General features: G+C 40.0%; 2 protein-coding genes across 2 annotated transcripts in view; one reads left to right on the top strand and one right to left on the bottom strand.

Annotated features, from left to right (window-relative positions):
• GRXCR1 (glutaredoxin and cysteine rich domain containing 1) overlaps positions 1-15,398 on the top strand; it is a 127,036-nt gene extending 111,638 nt beyond the window's left edge. The window contains exons 3-4 of the mRNA XM_007098916.3: positions 4,609-4,674; positions 15,160-15,398. Of these exons, the coding sequence (XP_007098978.1) occupies positions 4,609-4,674; positions 15,160-15,339 (246 nt within the window). The 3' untranslated portion in view covers positions 15,340-15,398. The remainder of the gene's footprint in view (positions 1-4,608; positions 4,675-15,159) is intronic.
• On the bottom strand, positions 2,582-3,096 carry TRIM61 (tripartite motif containing 61). Its single transcript, XM_015545102.2, is given in 3 exon segments — positions 2,582-2,765; positions 2,767-3,018; positions 3,020-3,096. Coding segments are annotated over 3 exon segments (513 nt in total).
• Positions 15,399-17,603: the final 2,205 nt, after the last annotated feature.

The following is a 17,603-nucleotide window of genomic DNA, read 5'->3' as shown; positions in this document are numbered from 1 at the left end:
AGCATGCATGGAACAATGGAAAGAATGTATGTTTTGAGACAATATGACCCGAGTTCAAGATCTGGACAGGCTTTTTATTGACTAACTAAAAGGTGCTGGGCATGTTCCTTATTCTCTTCAAACTTCAGTTTCTTCTTTAAAAAAAAAAAGAGAGATAATAATGCTTATCTTGCACTGATGATTAAAAAAGCCAATGTCTGTAAAGCACCAAAAGCATATTACTAGTATCATTAATTTCAGGATTAAATTAATTTTCAGAAAAAAAGATTCTGAATCAATTGAAAAATGCATTAGAGATATTTCCATAGGTATCCTGGAAGTCTTGGCAAACTATGCCAATAATAGAAAGATTAATTTCTACTTGCATGGAACTGAATAATAGACTTACATTGTAGAAGTTAACAAACTCATATGTGATACTCTTAACCAAATACCAAGCGGGAAAAGATTATCCCCTAAGAATGTTAATACTTAAAAAAAAATACGCTCTCAGAGTGCTTGGGTGGCTCAGTCGGTAAGTGTCTGATTTTCTCTCAGGTCATGATCTCGCTGTTCGCTGTTCGTGGGTTCGAGCCCCACAAGGGGTTCTGTGCTGACAGCTGGTAGCCTGGAGCCTGCTTCAGATTTTGTCTCCTTCTCTCTCTGCCTCTCTGCCGCTTCACACTTTCTCTGACTCAAAAGCAAATAAACATTAAAAAAAATAATTAAAAAAAATACGCTCTCTTCTTTGGGCACACAAGTGTCTTTATAGACCAAGTAATAATTAGAATGTCTGTGGTGGAAAGCTGCAGGGAATGAGACCTTTGGACTGGGTAAATGCAGAGCAGCGCAGGGCAGGTTGAGCGCTATCCAAGCCTCAGGATGGGAGAAACCTCATTTTCCCTGACACTTGCCAGCAAGGCTGAGATCCCTATCCTGCCTCAGCTGCTGCTGCTGCTGCTTAGGAGCAGAGAGGGCAGAGATTTCCTTGTCCTGCCCTGTAAAATCTTGCACTTCAGTTCAGCAAGGACAGGTCAGGTGGAGGTTGGGGACTTGGAACCCAGTGGGGAAGCAGGGGATTTTGACTATTGTTTCTGTTCAGTACTTGGCAAAAGAACAGAGGGCTCCTTCCAAGGAAATGATCTGGGGGCGGGCCAGGTGGAGTTGTGGGTGGATGCTATATTGAGTAGCAGCAGTTGAGAGAGGGAGCAAGTACTCAGCTCTCAGGTCTCTGTTGCAGAGAATTTTCTCCACCTTTGGCACTTGGTATGCCACCTGTGCACCAGACCCCAGGTGTGTCTTGAACAGAGTTTGGGTACGTTGCTTAATGTGAGCAAAGCCTGTGTTTCTATTGAAACGTAGAATCTACTCTTGTCGTGTTGATGGTGCTGGAATTATTTGGCTGAGGCAGGGCAAATTTCATGTGTTGATGGGTAATGAGAAAGGCCTTTCCTGGTCTCTGCATCAGATTCTAAACAACTGGCTAAGGATCGCTGACAGCTGAGAGAAGAAAAGAGCTGGAAAGCAGATGCCTGATAGCTTCTCTGGTGCATTCGTTTTGCTTGGGGTCATGTGGTGCATTTTCTTTCATTGTAGAAAAATGATCTATTCCCTTGCTGCTTTAGTTGGTGGACCAGAGTCCCCAGGGGCTTTTCCCATTTTAGCGTGGCTGACTCTTAAAAGAAATAGAATGTAGCAAAAGTAAAATATTACCAGTTATTCCTACATTTTAGAGTTTAATGTTTTGTTTGGTGCTTCCATCACTTTGGTTCTTGCTTTAGGTATGTCTCTTCTGTCCTCCTGGCCAAACCACCCACAAACTAAAGAATATAACCTGCCTTGTACAGTTACGTATATCCTCTGTAGCCCTGTGTATTAATTCCTAGTGCTTTTTAATATATGAGGTTGACATTTCTGATGGTGATTAAGATGACATGAATTTTATGAGATAAACTGAAGTAAAATAAAACCCAGAACTAAAGGTTCCTATACATCACTACAAAAATTGCCTACCTCATCTTAGAAACCTCCCCTAAGCTTCAAGGTCCAGATCAAATTCTGCCAAGCTCAGAAAGCCTTCTCTGCCGTCAATAAGCAGATCCGTTTCCCCCATGTTATGATTTCCTAGTTGCCTTTTTCTGCATCACCCATTTGACACTTCTTTTCTTCCTCCCCCCTCCCTCTCCCCTCCCTGTCCCCTCCTTATTTTTCTTCTTCTTCCTCCTCCTCCTCTTTTTCTTCTTCTTCTTCTTCTTCTTCTTCTTCTTCTTCTTCTTCTTCTCCTTCTCCTCCTCCTCCTCCTCCTCCTCCACCTCCTTCTCCTTCTTGCCATATTCCTTTAATTGTCATGAAAAAGGTTCAGGGGACTTTAAGGTTTTATATCTATGGTAGATAGTTTTAACATCTGTCAGTAATTCCAGTTTTCACCTTGTATATCTTCCCTCTATCTCCTTTAATAGATGTTTTAATGTGGAAAGATGCTTTTAAAATGTTAGGTTTTCATTTCGTTTCATTAAAATATCCATTTCCTCATCTTGTCATTGCCAAAGAACAGTCTCTTGCTCATTTTTGAGAAACCACATAAGTTGCTTGAACTCAGACTTTATTTCTTCTTCAGTTCCAATGATTTTCTGGTTTGCATAGTTATCCCCTTTTCTACTTGTTCCACTCTCTCCTTCCATGGTTCAGTGCAATTCTCCAATCTTTTCCTGTGATGGGGAACAGCCTTCTCTCCGGGTCAAATGCAGTGATTCCATTGATCAGTGGAGAAACTACACTGTGGACAAAACTTTCCAGTCCTTCTGACAGAAGAAGGCCACACTTAATTATGCTTTTTCAGATACGAGCTTCTCTTCCTTCTTCTTCCTCTGGCTTCTTCTTATTTATAGTAGCTTAGCGATTTCCATCAAATTGCCCAGCTGGGGATTGCTTATGAATTTCCTTCCTGGAGAACAATAATGGCAAAATGGACAGGGTAAAGTATCATTTAGATCCTTCCAGGACAGACTGACTCAAGAGAGACAGAAGTTATGCCCACACTGGGTCTTTCAAGTAGTCCAGACAGATGGGACAGCTAGCCCCTATTTGGAAGCCTGCCAGGGACGTCACACACTCCATTGAGCCATGAACAAAGGTGGTGGATGAGGTAATCTGTTCTGTAGTAAAGCCTGGCCCGCTAACACTCAGGACCCAGTGAGCGATGGGTATCCTCCCACAGACCTTGGAAACTGACCAGCTTTCATTTTCACCGGATTGGCATGTTGATGATAGCTTGTATAAACCTGTTTATCCCTTTGCCCCTTAGCTCTAGAGTCTCTTGCCAAGAATACTCCACAGGCTGGAGTCGATTACATCCTAGAACAGATTAGCTGGGCTGCTGTTTTTTCCACTCAATGATGTAAAGTCAGGCTAAATGACTTTCCCATTCAAGAAAGTAGCTTTAGGTCCAAGACTAGGAATCTTTCCTGGAGCAAATGGCTGAGCCCCTCTCTGGCCAGAGACTGCTGTGGCCCCAGAGCCTGGTTCCAACACCTATTTCCCATTCTGCATTGTGGTTTACTTTGTTGCATGTTTACATAAAAGTCTATAGTGACCTCCTTATGAACAAGGACGTTTTAAATATCTTAAGTGAGTTTTTGTTTTCCATCCTGCCCAGCACAAATAGGAACCCAAGAAGTATTTATTGTGTGGTGCTATTTCTCCCCAATTTGTTGATCAATCAAAAACTGATTCAACACCTATTCTGTGCCAACAACTGTTATTCCGTGCCAGGGAGATGTTGTGAACAAGGCACACATGGTCTCTGCCTTTGATCAGAAATAATTTCCTTCCTTATCGAGGAAAGGAAAATCGAGCAGGAGAATGTAAGAAGAGGCTGGAAAGGGAAGGAAAATCAGGCAGTTAGAAGAAACACTATGATTTGTTTGGAAAGTGCATACATTGCCCCCATTCTCATTTTCATAGTAAAGTTTTAGAAGTTAAAAACAATGGCTCTGGAGTGAGTTCCCTGCTTGTGTTCAGATTCCCATTCTGCTTCCTTTCGGGGTGGCCTTGGCATTGTTATTTAATCTCACTGAGGCTCACTTTGTGCTATTAATAGAGCCTACAACTTCCAATTAGATGATGTTGGGTGCCCAGCTCATAATGTGTGCTTAATTAGTGTCAGTGGTTATTAATTTTATTAGTATTATTAGCTGCCGCTATCTCTACACGTGAAGGAAGGGTCATGTCAACACCACTGGGAATAGGGTGGAGACAGCCCAGGCTGGGAGTTTGCTCAATGGTTTCCTTTCCCAGATGGCAGAGCTGCCTTCAGGCTCTCTGAACAACTCTGAAGGGTGTGCTGGAACCTTCCATATCTGGACATAATCTGACATTTGTGGGATTCCCAGCTCTCACCTTCTGCTGGCAGTCGTCCTCTTGCTCCCACTAAGCCTTACTAAATGGGAGGATATATGGAGGAAAAAAAGAAATTTCCTCCCTTCTTTGGCCTCCTGGTTGTAAGTTTACTTATGAGGGAAGAATGGTGTTCAATATCTTGTGGGTTAAGCTCTCCTGGCTAGAACTTTGTTTTCTCCAATACTAACAAAATGGATTTTCTTCCCCCACCCCACCCTTTCTTGTTAATAGGGTGCTGAGAAAATTTTGTCAATGAATGAATCAGGAGAACTGCAAGACCTCTTAACCAAAATTGAGGTAATTGTGCTTTTAGCAACTTATTTTTAGTAATCAAAATGTTAAAACACATTCTGATTGTAATTGAGTTTTCCTAATTGAATTTTTCTCCCCATGTTCTTACAAATATGTAATGGGATACGTGTGGCAGTTTTCATTTGGTATCACCTGCCATTAGGTTTGCTCCAGCTAGAGTGACTTTAGTGTTAGCTTCTCCCCACCTCATAGTATTAGGTGAGAATCCCAGTCAGCTTTATTAGAGCCTAATTCTCTGTAATAGAGCTGTTGATGAGGTGTTTCAGAATCAGGCAATTGTCTTGAAGCACGTTTACAATTTTTCATTTAAATTATCTTTCCCACGGACCAGCTTATCATTTCTAAACATTTCAGAAAAATTATTTCTCCTAAAGTGCACACTTTAACTTTGTTCCAATACTTACAATCGTAGCATCAGAGAAATGCATGATCAAATATGTAATGTATCAAATCAATATGGAACCAGAGAGTCCTCTGCTAAACTATATTATCAGCCTGTTTCTCTCCATAGGTAGGAAAGTCATATCTTTTCTGGCCCAAACTGGGACACTTTGAGAGTAAAGAGGGTGTGTTAATGATTTCTCTGGGACAGCACACATGAACCAGGACATTCCCAGGTGAATTAGGCAATATGGGCCCCCAGTATCTATAAGCCCTGCCAGCTCTTCTTGGTCTAGTCTCCTCCACTGACCTCACCTCTGATTCTCTACCACTTTTTGTTCTTTAGTTGCAAGAGACAACTCTCTGTGGCTTCTTCCTACCATTCCTTTGTGCAAGCTGATTTGTCTGCCTAGAATGCTCTTATTCCAGGTCCTCATTTACTTACACCATCTTCAAGGCCCATCTTACAGTATCCTTTCTTCCCCAGATCATTCCTGGTCTCTTGCACCTTGGAATTTTTATAACCGTCTTTCTGTTGGGTGCTTACCACAATCCTTTGACTTATGTATCACCTTTCCTTGGGTATTTGATGGGTGTCCCAAACGAACCAAGGGCTCCTTGGTTTTAGGAATCATGTTTCATTCCTATTGTGATTTCTTTTTTTTTTTTAATTTTTTTTAACGTTTATTCATTTTTGAGAGATAGAGCATGAGCGGGGAAGAGAGAGGGAGACACAGAATCTGAAGCAGGCTCCAGGCTCCGAGCTGTCAGCACAGAGCCCGAAGCGGGGCTCGAACTCACGAACCGTGAGATCATGACCTGAGCCGAAGTCTGATGCTCAACCGACTGAGCCACCCAAGCACCCCCCCTATTGTGATTTCTTCCAGAAAGACAAACACAGTGAGGGCATGGACTATATAGTCAGCAACTCCTCTCAGCTTGAAAATCTGTGTGGATGGACTTATTTCTTTCTTTTTGTCCCTATACTCGACTCCAACCCCCTGAAACCATGAGTTTAGGTTAATGCATATCTTTTATTTAAATGATTTAACTTGGTCAATATGTATTATTGTTTTCTGCGTACATTTTTGTCATGCTGTTATGTAATATAGCATTGCATTTTTGTTGTGTAATATTTTACACAAATAAAATATTTTTTATTTTGTTGCAAATTGTCTTCACTAGGCACTATGTTTTTAAGGACCATGTATGTTGCTATGTGAACATTTAATACATTTCTTCTAACTACTCCATGATGGAAACATATCTGTATTGTCCAAAGTGGTAACCATGGGCTGTATGTGGCTATTGAGCACTTTATAGTCACTGTTATAGCAAGTAATATGGCTAGTGTGACTGAGAAACTGAAATTTTAATTTTATTTAATTTTATTTGATTTAAAATTAAATTTAAATAGCCAAATGCTAGTGGCTCCTGTTTTGGACAGTGCAGCTCTGTGGTGCCTACCCACTATTTTTTATCTACCTGCTTTTCCATTGATGGATACCCAGATGTCATTCAGTACCCTCCTCAAACACTGCTTCCAGGAACAACCTTGAACATGTTCCTTATGGACTTCTGTGGGAGTAGAAATTGCTTAAGCATACACTTAATTTTCCAAGTAGATGGCTCTCTGGACTGGTTGCACCTTTCAAATACTCCCTGTTGTAGGGAAAGACGTTTTTAGGTGTTCCCACGTTCTTCCTACCCACGATTCTTGACAATATTTTACATTGTTCTCTAATTTACTGTTTTCTAGTTTTTGCTAGGGTAGTAGGTGTGAAGATATATTGCCTTATTGTTTTAATTTACATTTTTCTGATTACCACTGAGTTTGAGTGTCCCATTGTATGCTTGTTAAATTTTAAATTTCTTGGGGCACCTGGGTGGTTCAGTCAGTTAAGCGTCTGACTTCAGCTCAGGTCATGACCTCTCAATTCATGAGTTCCAGCCCCATGTTGGGGTCCATATTGACAGCTCAGAGCCTGGAGCCTGCTTCAGATTCTGTCTCCCTCTCTCTGCCCCTCCCCCACCTTGCACTCTCTCTCTCTCTCTCTTTCTCTTTCTCTTTCTCAAATATAAACATTAAAAACATTTTAAATTTCTTGTGTAAACTGTGTATTCTTATACCTTCCCTGTGAAAGTCTTGGAATTGTCTTTTTTTTTTTTCTTGGTTGAGTTTTGGAAGAATCTTCTACATTCTAAATATATTTTTTCTTTGTTTTAGTCATTGTCAATGTTTCCTTTCCTTTTTTCAGTTTCTTTCATGATGTCCGTCACCCAACAGAAATCCTCTGATATAATCAAATTGATCATGCTTCCTCATAACGAAGTGGTCTTTTATCTTAACGTTACATAGATATTATCCTGCATTCCCTTCTATTAACTTTATAATTTTTCATACCTAGGTCTTTACTTCATACAGAATGCACTTGCATTTTCTTATTTATGATGGGATAGCTTCCCCAAACCAGCTACTAAATAATCTACTATTTTTTTTTATTGCTCTGTTGTGCCAATTTTATATCATAATAAATCCCCATGTGTACTTGGGTCTTGGTTTGACTCTCTACTGAGTTCCTTTGCCAGTCTTATTGTAGCAATATCATCCTGTTTTTATTTCTGTGGCTTAACAGCATCTTCTAGAGTCATATAGGGTAAATCTCTCTCATTACTCTTTTTAAAGATTGATGATCGGCTTAGCTCTTCATGGACTTTTATTCTTTGAGTCTACAATCCCTTAATTCTGCAAGTTGGTGAACACCATCACGCTATATAACATAACCTCTGTCTCTCGGCTCAAAGAATTTTGGAAAGAAGATTTTGTTCTCTTCATCAAATCTGTCTCCATTCTACAGATGGCATAAATAAGGTGCAGACATTTAAGACTATTCATGATGTTGAAAAGAATTGTATGGTACTGACTTCTGCTGTTTTAGGAGCTGTAAGGTGTTATAACTCTGTTGGGCTGCTTTTCCCATGTAACAAAACTGGTAGAGAAATTGTAGCCATCCAAAGAAAGCCCTAATTTGCCTGTGAGAGGAGCTAGGGCTTAAGGCACACTAGCCTAGGTAAAGATATTGACCCTCAAGAGAGGCAGTTGGAAGAGCCAGGAAAAGTGGATAAGGGATGCAAAATTCCAGTCTAAACCCATCCCATTCTTCAAGTTGACTTTTGGCAGTGGAGTAGGAGTTAAATATTCATGAGGTTGGAAACATTGGAGTCTTCACTATGTAGCAAGTAACATTCTTGATGTTTTGTATGTATTAGGTCATTGAAACGTCACAACTCTGCAGGTCAGTTTCTATTATTATCCCCTTTTTACTAACCAGGAAATGGAGGCACAGAGATTAAATCACTTTCTGAAGACCTTACAGACAGTGTTTGATTCATGATTATAATCACCCTGACTTAAAAACCCATGGTCTTAAGCATGAATCTATGCTTCCATGACTCTCAAATTAAGTGGCATGTAGTTGCCTGGGAAATCTGACCATATGTGGTAGGACCCAAAGCTCAAGTGAGAAGTTCGCTGTGAGGTAGACAGAGTATGAGGTCCAGGGAACAGACTAGGCTTTAACACTGGACTCCGAAACTAGAGGGAGGCCATCCTGAAAGATGGGTAAATTGGTGGTAACTTTAGAGAGAAACCAGACAGATCTTGCCAAATTCTAGTTTGCTGTTAGTTCGTACTACATGGTAGATGATGACTATCCTGGTCCTCATAATTCAGGTCCCAGTTTTTAACAGTTATTCCAAATGATGGTGAAGAAAGAGAGGTAGCAGTTATGGTTGGGCCATCAGAAATGGAGTCAGCAAATAATTTCAAATTTCCAAGTCAAAGCATCTTAGCATACATCCAGCCCAAGTGAATATTGCTCTGGGAAGTCAAGTGGGCCTGATTCATTGATGAAAATTGTCAGTGGATTCAAACATGAGGCTATGGCTAAAGCCAGCAGAAGCAAGTGAAATATAACAATAGCTAGTGTGGATACTTGGGTTCAGTGGGGCTAGGTGCACCTGGGAGGATTCTCTTCCTGAGACAGAATTTGCAGGGTATATAGTGTGAGCTCCTAATATATATATAGTGTGAGCTCCTAATATATAGTGTGAGCTAATATAGTGTGAGCTCCATGTAGACACAAGATCCTTGTCTCTTTTGTTCTATTCTGTACCCTTAGTGCCTAGAACAGGGATTGGCAAATAACAGACAATAAATATTTGTTAAGTGAAAAGATGAATGAATCCTCTTTCATCCAAGGTTCCTTTTTTGAAAAGGCAAAGCAGTGAGCTGATGAAAAGGAAGAGAAAAATAATTATTTTATGTAGGATAATGCTTGAGTGAAAGGATGAAATGAAAACGCCATTTTAGTAATATTTATTTATTTATTTATTTATTTATTTATTTATATTAATAAACAAGCTGGAGATTAGAAGCAAAGAAGTGTCTACGATTCCCCTAAAACAATAACCATGATGGATAGCTGATCCTGCTGGTGTTCACACAGGAAGCCCGGGGAGCCTTGAGATGTATTAGCAAACACCTGGTTATGGCAGATACTGAATTAAAGATTGCAGATGGTAGAGAAGCTCCAAGTAAGCTCTTGCCTTGCTATTTTTTTTTTTTAAATTATGAACAAACATTCTTGTCATTTCTAATGAGATTGCCAACATATGCCCATTTCGTGTCCTTTTTTTCTTGTAAAATCTGACTCTCCCCTGAGGGCTGGTGATTACTTATTTATTGCTCGCGAAGAACACAAGAGTTTCAGCTACACACGGAGGATGCTAGAATGGCACAGGCTATTTTTGCAGGACGTTGGTGCTACCAGACACTGTCTTAACCCTCCCTGGAGAAGCACAGTTCTGGATGGCGACCCTCCCAGTGCGGAGGGTGGGGCGGTGGCCACGGCATATTCATAGAAGCATCAGAGACCACTGACTCACCTGGGAAATCAGGCCATGTACTCTGTCTGCCTCTCTCTGAAATCTGAACATCTTTTTAAGTAGGCTTATGGCAGTCCAGCACACTGGGTTCAAAAATCAGACTCCTATATTTAGGCTAATGAATTTAAGATTATAAGCCACAACTTTCCTCTGTGTCGACAGTTAGTTCAGGGGCTTCTTTCTCAAGGCTGCAAATTATGGATGCTGGAAACTCTGATCATCAGGATAGATTGTGTTTATCAGCAGCTTGATCAGACAGAGGTGTTTAGCAGGCACTTAACAAGCATTTTCTGAATTAAATTGTTGAATGTAGTTTAAAACAAAATACATAGACAGAGGTAAATCATCCAGAGATGATTATATGCAAAGTGTGCCCTCTTTGACAATTTGTTATATGGATAAATTTGCTTCATAGACAATCTGGATGACGAGATTTATGGTTCCAGAAAATCAGGTGAATTACTTCCTCTTTAGCGGAATACTTAAGAGATTTTCAAGTTCTACTAGAACAGGAATAGGTAAATCTGAGGTTAAAAATAATAAGTGCATCCATTTCCTAATCTCCAGGAAGATAGTGAAAGCCCTTGATATTAGCATCCTCCTTCTATCTTAGATAATAGGAAAATCTCTTTGTATTTCTGAATTTGAGTTTGTGCTACAAAGGAAATCCATTTGACAATCATTCATGAGCTCTACCCTTTCATCCTCATCCTGTCGATCCTTTGTGAGAGACTCCGGAGTTCTTGTGTGCTTTAATTCCGATGACCACAGTATGGCGTGGACCTATTCAAAGCTAAGGGTAGGGCTGAGGGCTACTATGAAGTGAACAGGGATGTGTCTGGCCTCACTGCTTTATCCCCAGTGCCTTCCACAGTGCCTGGCAAGTAGACACTCAATATTTGTGGAATGAATGAATAAATGAAAGTGTCTCACCCTCTGAGTCTTTTTTTAAAGTCTCTCGCCAAGTGTATGAGAACAGAAAGAGGTAAAAAGAGAGGATGATTTCTCACTCCTTTTTTTTTTTCTTGAATTCCACCCCAAAGGGACGTGCTTCCACCCAAACCACTATTCAAAGGAGGGCCATTCTGTGAACTCAGTGCTCTGTGTGCTGTTCTCACCCAGGGCTGCATGGTTTCTCACTTTGCTGGGCAACTGGGCACTAAAGAGCTAGTTGCTTGAAATTCAGTGTTTCTGCAGTGGGCTTCTTCATTGAAAGTGGAAGTCTGTTTTGTTGCTTTTAATAATGACTGTCGTTAACCTCAGTTCCTCCTTCCTCCTTCCTAGAACATTGTCCATGTTTGGGGCAATTTTCTAGCCCCTTTAACGCCTGTACTGGGGGCACAACCATCTACTTACCTGCATCTGATACATTTAATACAAGCCAGTTTTTTCTCGTTGTTGGAACTCTTTAAATTGGAACCGCAGACTAACAAAACTATAACATTATAACAAAAGTGCTCTCTGAAGGAGATAGCTAGGGATGACTGAATTATTTATTTTTATTAGAAGAACAAATGGAGTAGGTTGTAGTGGATGGTGTATCAGGAATGAGATACCTGGAGGCTAATGGAGCAGTGAGAGCTCAAGACCCGCTCAGAGCCACCCCCACTTCTGCCTCGGTCACAGCATTTATCATTCAACTCTTTTATGTTTGAGGATCCCATGTAATGTTATCTGACTGAGACTATTATGGATGTAAATAAAGGTGAAAAACTACTACTAAAGAGGAAAGACCATGAGATTTTCTCTTTTGTTAAAAGTTTTTATTTGAATTCCAGTTAGCATACAGTGTAGTGTAAGTTTCATGTGTACAATATAGTGATTCAACACTTCGTAACAACAGCCGGTGCTCCTCACGAGGAGTGCTCCCCTTAATCCCCATCACCTGTTTAAGCCTTCCCCCCCACCAACCTCCCCTCTAGTAACCATCAGTTTGTTCTCTACTATTAAGAGTCTGTTTCTTGGTTTGCCTCCCTCTTCTTTTTTTCCCCTTTGCTCAATTGTTTTATTTCTTAAATTCCACATAAGAGTGAAATCATGTGGCATTTTTCTTTCTCTGACTGACCTATTTTGCTTAGCCTAATACCCTCTAGCTCCATCCATGTCATTGCAAATGACAAGATTTCATTCTTTTTGATGGCTGAGTAATAGTCCACTGTTTGTATATTTACCACATCTTTATCCATTCATCAGTTGAGGGACACTTGGGCTGTTTCTATAGTTTGGTTATTGTAGATAATGCTGCTATAAACACTGGGGTGCCTGTATCCCTTTGAATTAGTATTTTTCTTTTCTTTGGGTAAATATCTAGTAGGTGGGAATGCAAACTGGTGCAGCCACTTTGGAAAACAGTATGGAGGTTCCTCAAAAACTTAAAAATAGAACTACCCTCTGATCCCGCAATTGCACTGCTAGGTACTCACCCAAAGGGATTTGCTCTTGAAGAAAGTTCTTCAAGTTCCAATTTTCTAATTCCCCTGTGACCTAAACATTTCTTATAGTCATTAAGAGTTTTTGTTTCTTCGTTTGTGAAATCAGGCACGTGTGAGAGTTGGGTATAGACGCTATATAATATGTATGCCATTCTTTTCCTCTCCTCAGTTTATGGCTGAAGCAGCTAATTTTTACTGAGAATGGAAATGCCTTCACAATCTTTCCAATCCTGTGTTCCAAGACATCAGCTGCTTTCCCAAGACAACTGAGCATTTCATACCTTCCCTGCCAGCAACTTCTCTATGAGGGATGCCATACTAAATATGGACTGCCCACTTACATATAATTCTCAGATAAATGAGAAATAATTTTTAGTTTTTGTATGTCTCATGCAATGTTGGGGACATACCTATACGAAAATTTATTTGTAGTCTCTCTGAAATTCAAATTAACCAGGCATCTTGTATTTTTAATTGCAAAATTTGATGATACTATTCTACTTGAAACCCAGATCTAGTTATAATCTAGCACTAATGGGTGAAGTCCCCGAGTCAGGGGCCCTAAAGGTCCTTTCTCCAGGACCTAGGCCAGCCCAATATCTGTTCTGATCAGTAGGTCATTGTATGTGTGTGTGTGTGCGCACGCGCACGCGTGTGTGTGTGTATAATTTTTTTGAGAAAGAGAAAGAGTACCTGTGTACATAAATGGGAGGGAGGGGCAGAGAGAGAAGGAGAGAGAGAATCTTAAGCAGGCTTTACACCCAGCACAGAGCCTGACACGGGGCTTGATCTCACAACCATGAGGGTATGACCTGAGCTGAAATCAAGAGTTGGATGCTTAACTGACTGAACCACCCAGGTGACCCACAAGTCATTATGTATTTTTAATATAAACTTCTGGCACAGCTCTCGTGAATGTCAAGAATCTATCTATTTTATCATAGTTTTAAAATTTGATAAGAACACCATTATTTACTAATTATATTATAATTTGCTTTTATTACGTTTTTTTCCCTTATAATTTGCTTTTAAACTACCCTCTTGTTCCATCACTGGGTTTGGTTTTATTCAATTTATTTTCTAAAAACATTTTAATATTATGTAAAATTGTAAATTCACTATACCATGTTTTGGTCAATACTTGCACAGAGAAATGACAAAAACCCGCCTACAAAGTAACTAATTGCTACACACACTCAATCTAACTTTCTGGAAGAGTTTTGAATCTGTAGTCTTGATAAAGTTCCCTCTTTGTGTCATCCGGTTTGCCAACCACTACTTTCCATCAAGTAATTCTGTGCCGCTAAAAATGAGGTATTATGTGGATTTTGCCATCTTGACGTAATAGCTAAGTCAAACTATATTGGCAGGTGAACTTTGCTATACACAAAAAGTGCATATCTGAAAAGTGGGGACATAAATTTTGAAGCAATCATGTCCTTAATGTTTATTTCCCGAAGCACATTCCATAAAGTACTAATTGTGAGAGAATTATGGTTGTTTCCTGGGAAGAGTTATCATAGCTGTAAGTGCTGGGGAAACGGTGGGTTAAACCCAGTTAATCAGGTTCCTTTTCATTTGGCTGCTTTGGAGACTTGAGTACGTGCAGTTGTGAATCTCCAGAGAACAGCCATATGTCTGTGTATATAAACCACGTTTGAGTGTGTTTCTGCCTGTGTGTGTGTGTGTGTGTGTGTGTGTGTGTGTATTGATTCACATTTCCCAGTTTTATTTTAGCAATTATTCTCTTCACAAAGCCAAGCTTTCAAATATTGCTGCAAACTCCTATTTTGCAAGTCAGAAGCTTGGTATTAATTCACTTTCACCTCGTCTTCATTCTGTAATGGCTCCTAATCTCCCCACCGCTGATGGATACCACTAGTGAACTCTGGCAAAGGATATGTGCTCAAAGAAGGAAATAGAAATGTGTGTGAATAATTTTCAAAATATTATCCTCGATACAATGCACGGTTACTTTCATTTTAGTAGGAGAGTATTTTATCTTTACTTGAGGTAGAAAGGCAGATAGCCATTGTGGGGCGTTTTATGGACTTGGATAAATACCTTAAGATTTCTATGCCTATTTCCTTAAATATAAAATAAGGATAAAGATACCTGAATATCTGCTTTACAGTCGAAGGTGTCTGTATGTGTAAAGGATGGGATGAGGGACGATTCTATACAATAATGCATTTGAAAGTGCTTTTAAAAAAACAAAGCATTATTCAAATGTGCAACGTAACGATAAATCTTCAGTTGATAGTGGCTCTTTCACACTCAGCTTTTAGTGTTTTGATTTTCCAGACTCACTATTAGTGATACTGTTCTATGAACAAAGATATTAAACCGTTAGGAGGTACTCAAGGGAAAGTTACAGTACTTCCCTCTAATGAAAATAACCATTTCCTGGATTGTTTGGTTTGTAAATATGTGTTTTCATATGATAGATCTCCTGAGATCTGGACCCTTTAACCTAAAATGTACCAGTCTTCACAAAACAAGGTTATGCTATTGATGGCCATCAACGGGGTATTAAAGAAAACTTCAGCTAGCTTTCCCCCTGGGTCTCTGCATACATGGTAGGTGATTTCAAGTCCACAGCCAGCATTGTTTTACGACCATCCACAATGCAGGCAGACAGGAAGGCTGGTTGAGTTGTTCATGCTAACGCCTCTTCTGTCCTCTCTTGTCCCCCTGCCGCCCTCTACAGAGAGTGCAGCATCCACAGGAGTGTCCCTCCTGTGGAGGCTTTGGCTTTCTTCCGTGCTCCGTGTGCCATGGGAGCAAGATGTCAGTGTTTCGAAACTGCTTTACAGACTCTTTCAAAGCTTTGAAGTGCACTGCTTGCAACGAGAACGGCCTTCAACGCTGTAAGAGCTGTGCTGGTTAGCCGGAGATCTCACCCAGGGAGAGCCTCGTTTTATTAACTGAAGTCAATCATATGGTTTATACGTGTTTTTATTTTTAACTGTCATGTTTATGAGTTAATCAATAAACTTTGTTTAGTATAATTGCCTTTGTTTTCAATTTTTGCTGTGGCCATTTTCATTGACTCATGAAATAAACGTTTGTTTAACAACGATTTGCCATGCCCTTTGCTAGACCCTGGCTTCTCATTGAAATTAGTGGAGTACCCAGTACCCTTTCAGGATATCCAAACTCTGATTTGTTAAACGTGTTTGAGTTTCTAAAGAAAAGACTCACTGTATGTAATAGTGCCAATTGCAATGTCACCCTTTTGTCTAGAAGGAGTTACTCCAACTCCCTAGATGCATAACTCATTTCTGTGTGTCTCAGCTACAGAGAAGAAAAGAGCTCTGGACAGTGGAAAAAAAATATGGTCATATTTATACTTAGAATTTTTTAAAGCTATAAAACAGTCTTAAAGATGATAACATTAGTGACAAATCACTAATGTTATCAGGTGGATTTCTTGGTGATGATGTAAAAGTTGCCAGAAGACTTATCTGGATTTAGTTTTGTAACATTTGCTTTGTGCTATTGTCACTGAAAACCCTTTAAAAAGGTGCTGTTGTCAGGGGTGCCTGGGTGGGTCAATTGGTTAAGCGTCTGACTTTGGCTCAGGTCACTATCTTGTGGTTCGTGAGTTTGAGCCCTATGTTAGGCTCTTTGCTGACAGCTCAGAGCCTAGAGCCTGCTTTGGATTCTGTGTCTCCCTCCCTCTCTGCTCCTCCTCCATGCACACTCTCTCTCAAAAATAAGCAAACATTAAAAATTTTAAAAAAATAATAAAAAACAAAAAGCTGCGACTGTTTGCACACATAGACAATGTTAGTAAAGTGGACAAAAAGAAATTATGTTATAAATATTGGACACCCCAGTCCATGTGTCTGTATTCTGACGGATTCTCTTATGAATGACCTTAATAAACCACATTCTCAATATTTGTGAAAAGGTAATCAAAACATTTTACACCTCAGTATTGTAAAAAGATACAAATTTTTACTGAGTACTTACTAATCAGTGAGGCACAGTATAGGGTATGGTTTTGGTTTCATGCAGTGTATACTCTAAGAAGGAAGGAAGTATTAAACAAATAACTGTAAACAGGATGAGTCTTAGACCACAAATGATCTAGTGTACTATGGGAATGATAGCAGATGGACCAACTTAGGTGAGTTAGAAATGGAAAGAAACGACTTCGTTGAGCAACTGATGTTTAAACTCATGCATGAAGGGTAATCAGAAATAAGTTAGCCAAAGAGGAAGGGGGATTGTGCGTCAAGTAAAGGAATAGCACATGTGGAGTCCCAGAGGTCAGAAAAAAGTTGTGTGTTTGAGGAATTGTAAGAAATCCAATATGGGGGATTATAATGGGTAACAGTGGAACAGTTTATAGCAGACGAAGCCTCCTACTAATAACACATTTATTTGGAACGAAATAATGAAAAATAAACAACTGTTGAAGGCATTGGAAAACAACAAAAACCAGAAAGGAACTGGAAAGAATTCAATCGCTGGAAGAAGGGAAACAAACAAAATGAACCTACATTTATCCAGCTTATCCTCTGAGAACACTTTCCAGTCTGCACAGGATACAGCTCATAAAGAAAGTGCAAACTTACTGGATTAAAGAAATAAATATTGACATTTGGGCCTCCAGGATGCCTGGAATTGAGTGGAAACTTCTAAGAAATGAGAGGACCAAGGAGAGGGGCACCCCCAAATCTGTTCTTTAATTCCACTTAATTCCTTGCCAGATTCCCAACGTACCTACGCAGGGTAATATACTGGGACCAGTTGCAATGTATGGGGGTTTTCCCCACACCACCAAGCAATTCTCTGACACCAGCTGGGCATCCTATATTTCAACTCAATTCTGACACTGTCTAATCGGGAGAAAGTGTCAGATCCCACAGGTTAAAGGCTCAGTCCCACAGGACAGCCTTCCCATTACCACTTCAGATGTCTGCCAAAAAATCGAGGTTGTCACCAGCACTTCTAACCAATCAGCTAGAGATATGAGGTTCCAATGACCCCCAACCTGGGATTGATTAGAGAACCCAAAGAGACATCTTATGTGCTAGATGACCAGTTTATTATAAAAGGCTATAACTCAGAAAAAGCCAGATGGAAGAGAAGCATAGGGCAAAGAGTGGGGCAAGGAACGTCCGCGCCCTCTCCGAACACTTT

This window comes from Panthera tigris, chromosome B1, assembly GCF_018350195.1.
Source record: "Panthera tigris isolate Pti1 chromosome B1, P.tigris_Pti1_mat1.1, whole genome shotgun sequence".
Taxonomy (NCBI): domain Eukaryota; kingdom Metazoa; phylum Chordata; class Mammalia; order Carnivora; family Felidae; genus Panthera; species Panthera tigris.
This window is presented reverse-complemented; position numbering and strand designations above follow the sequence as displayed.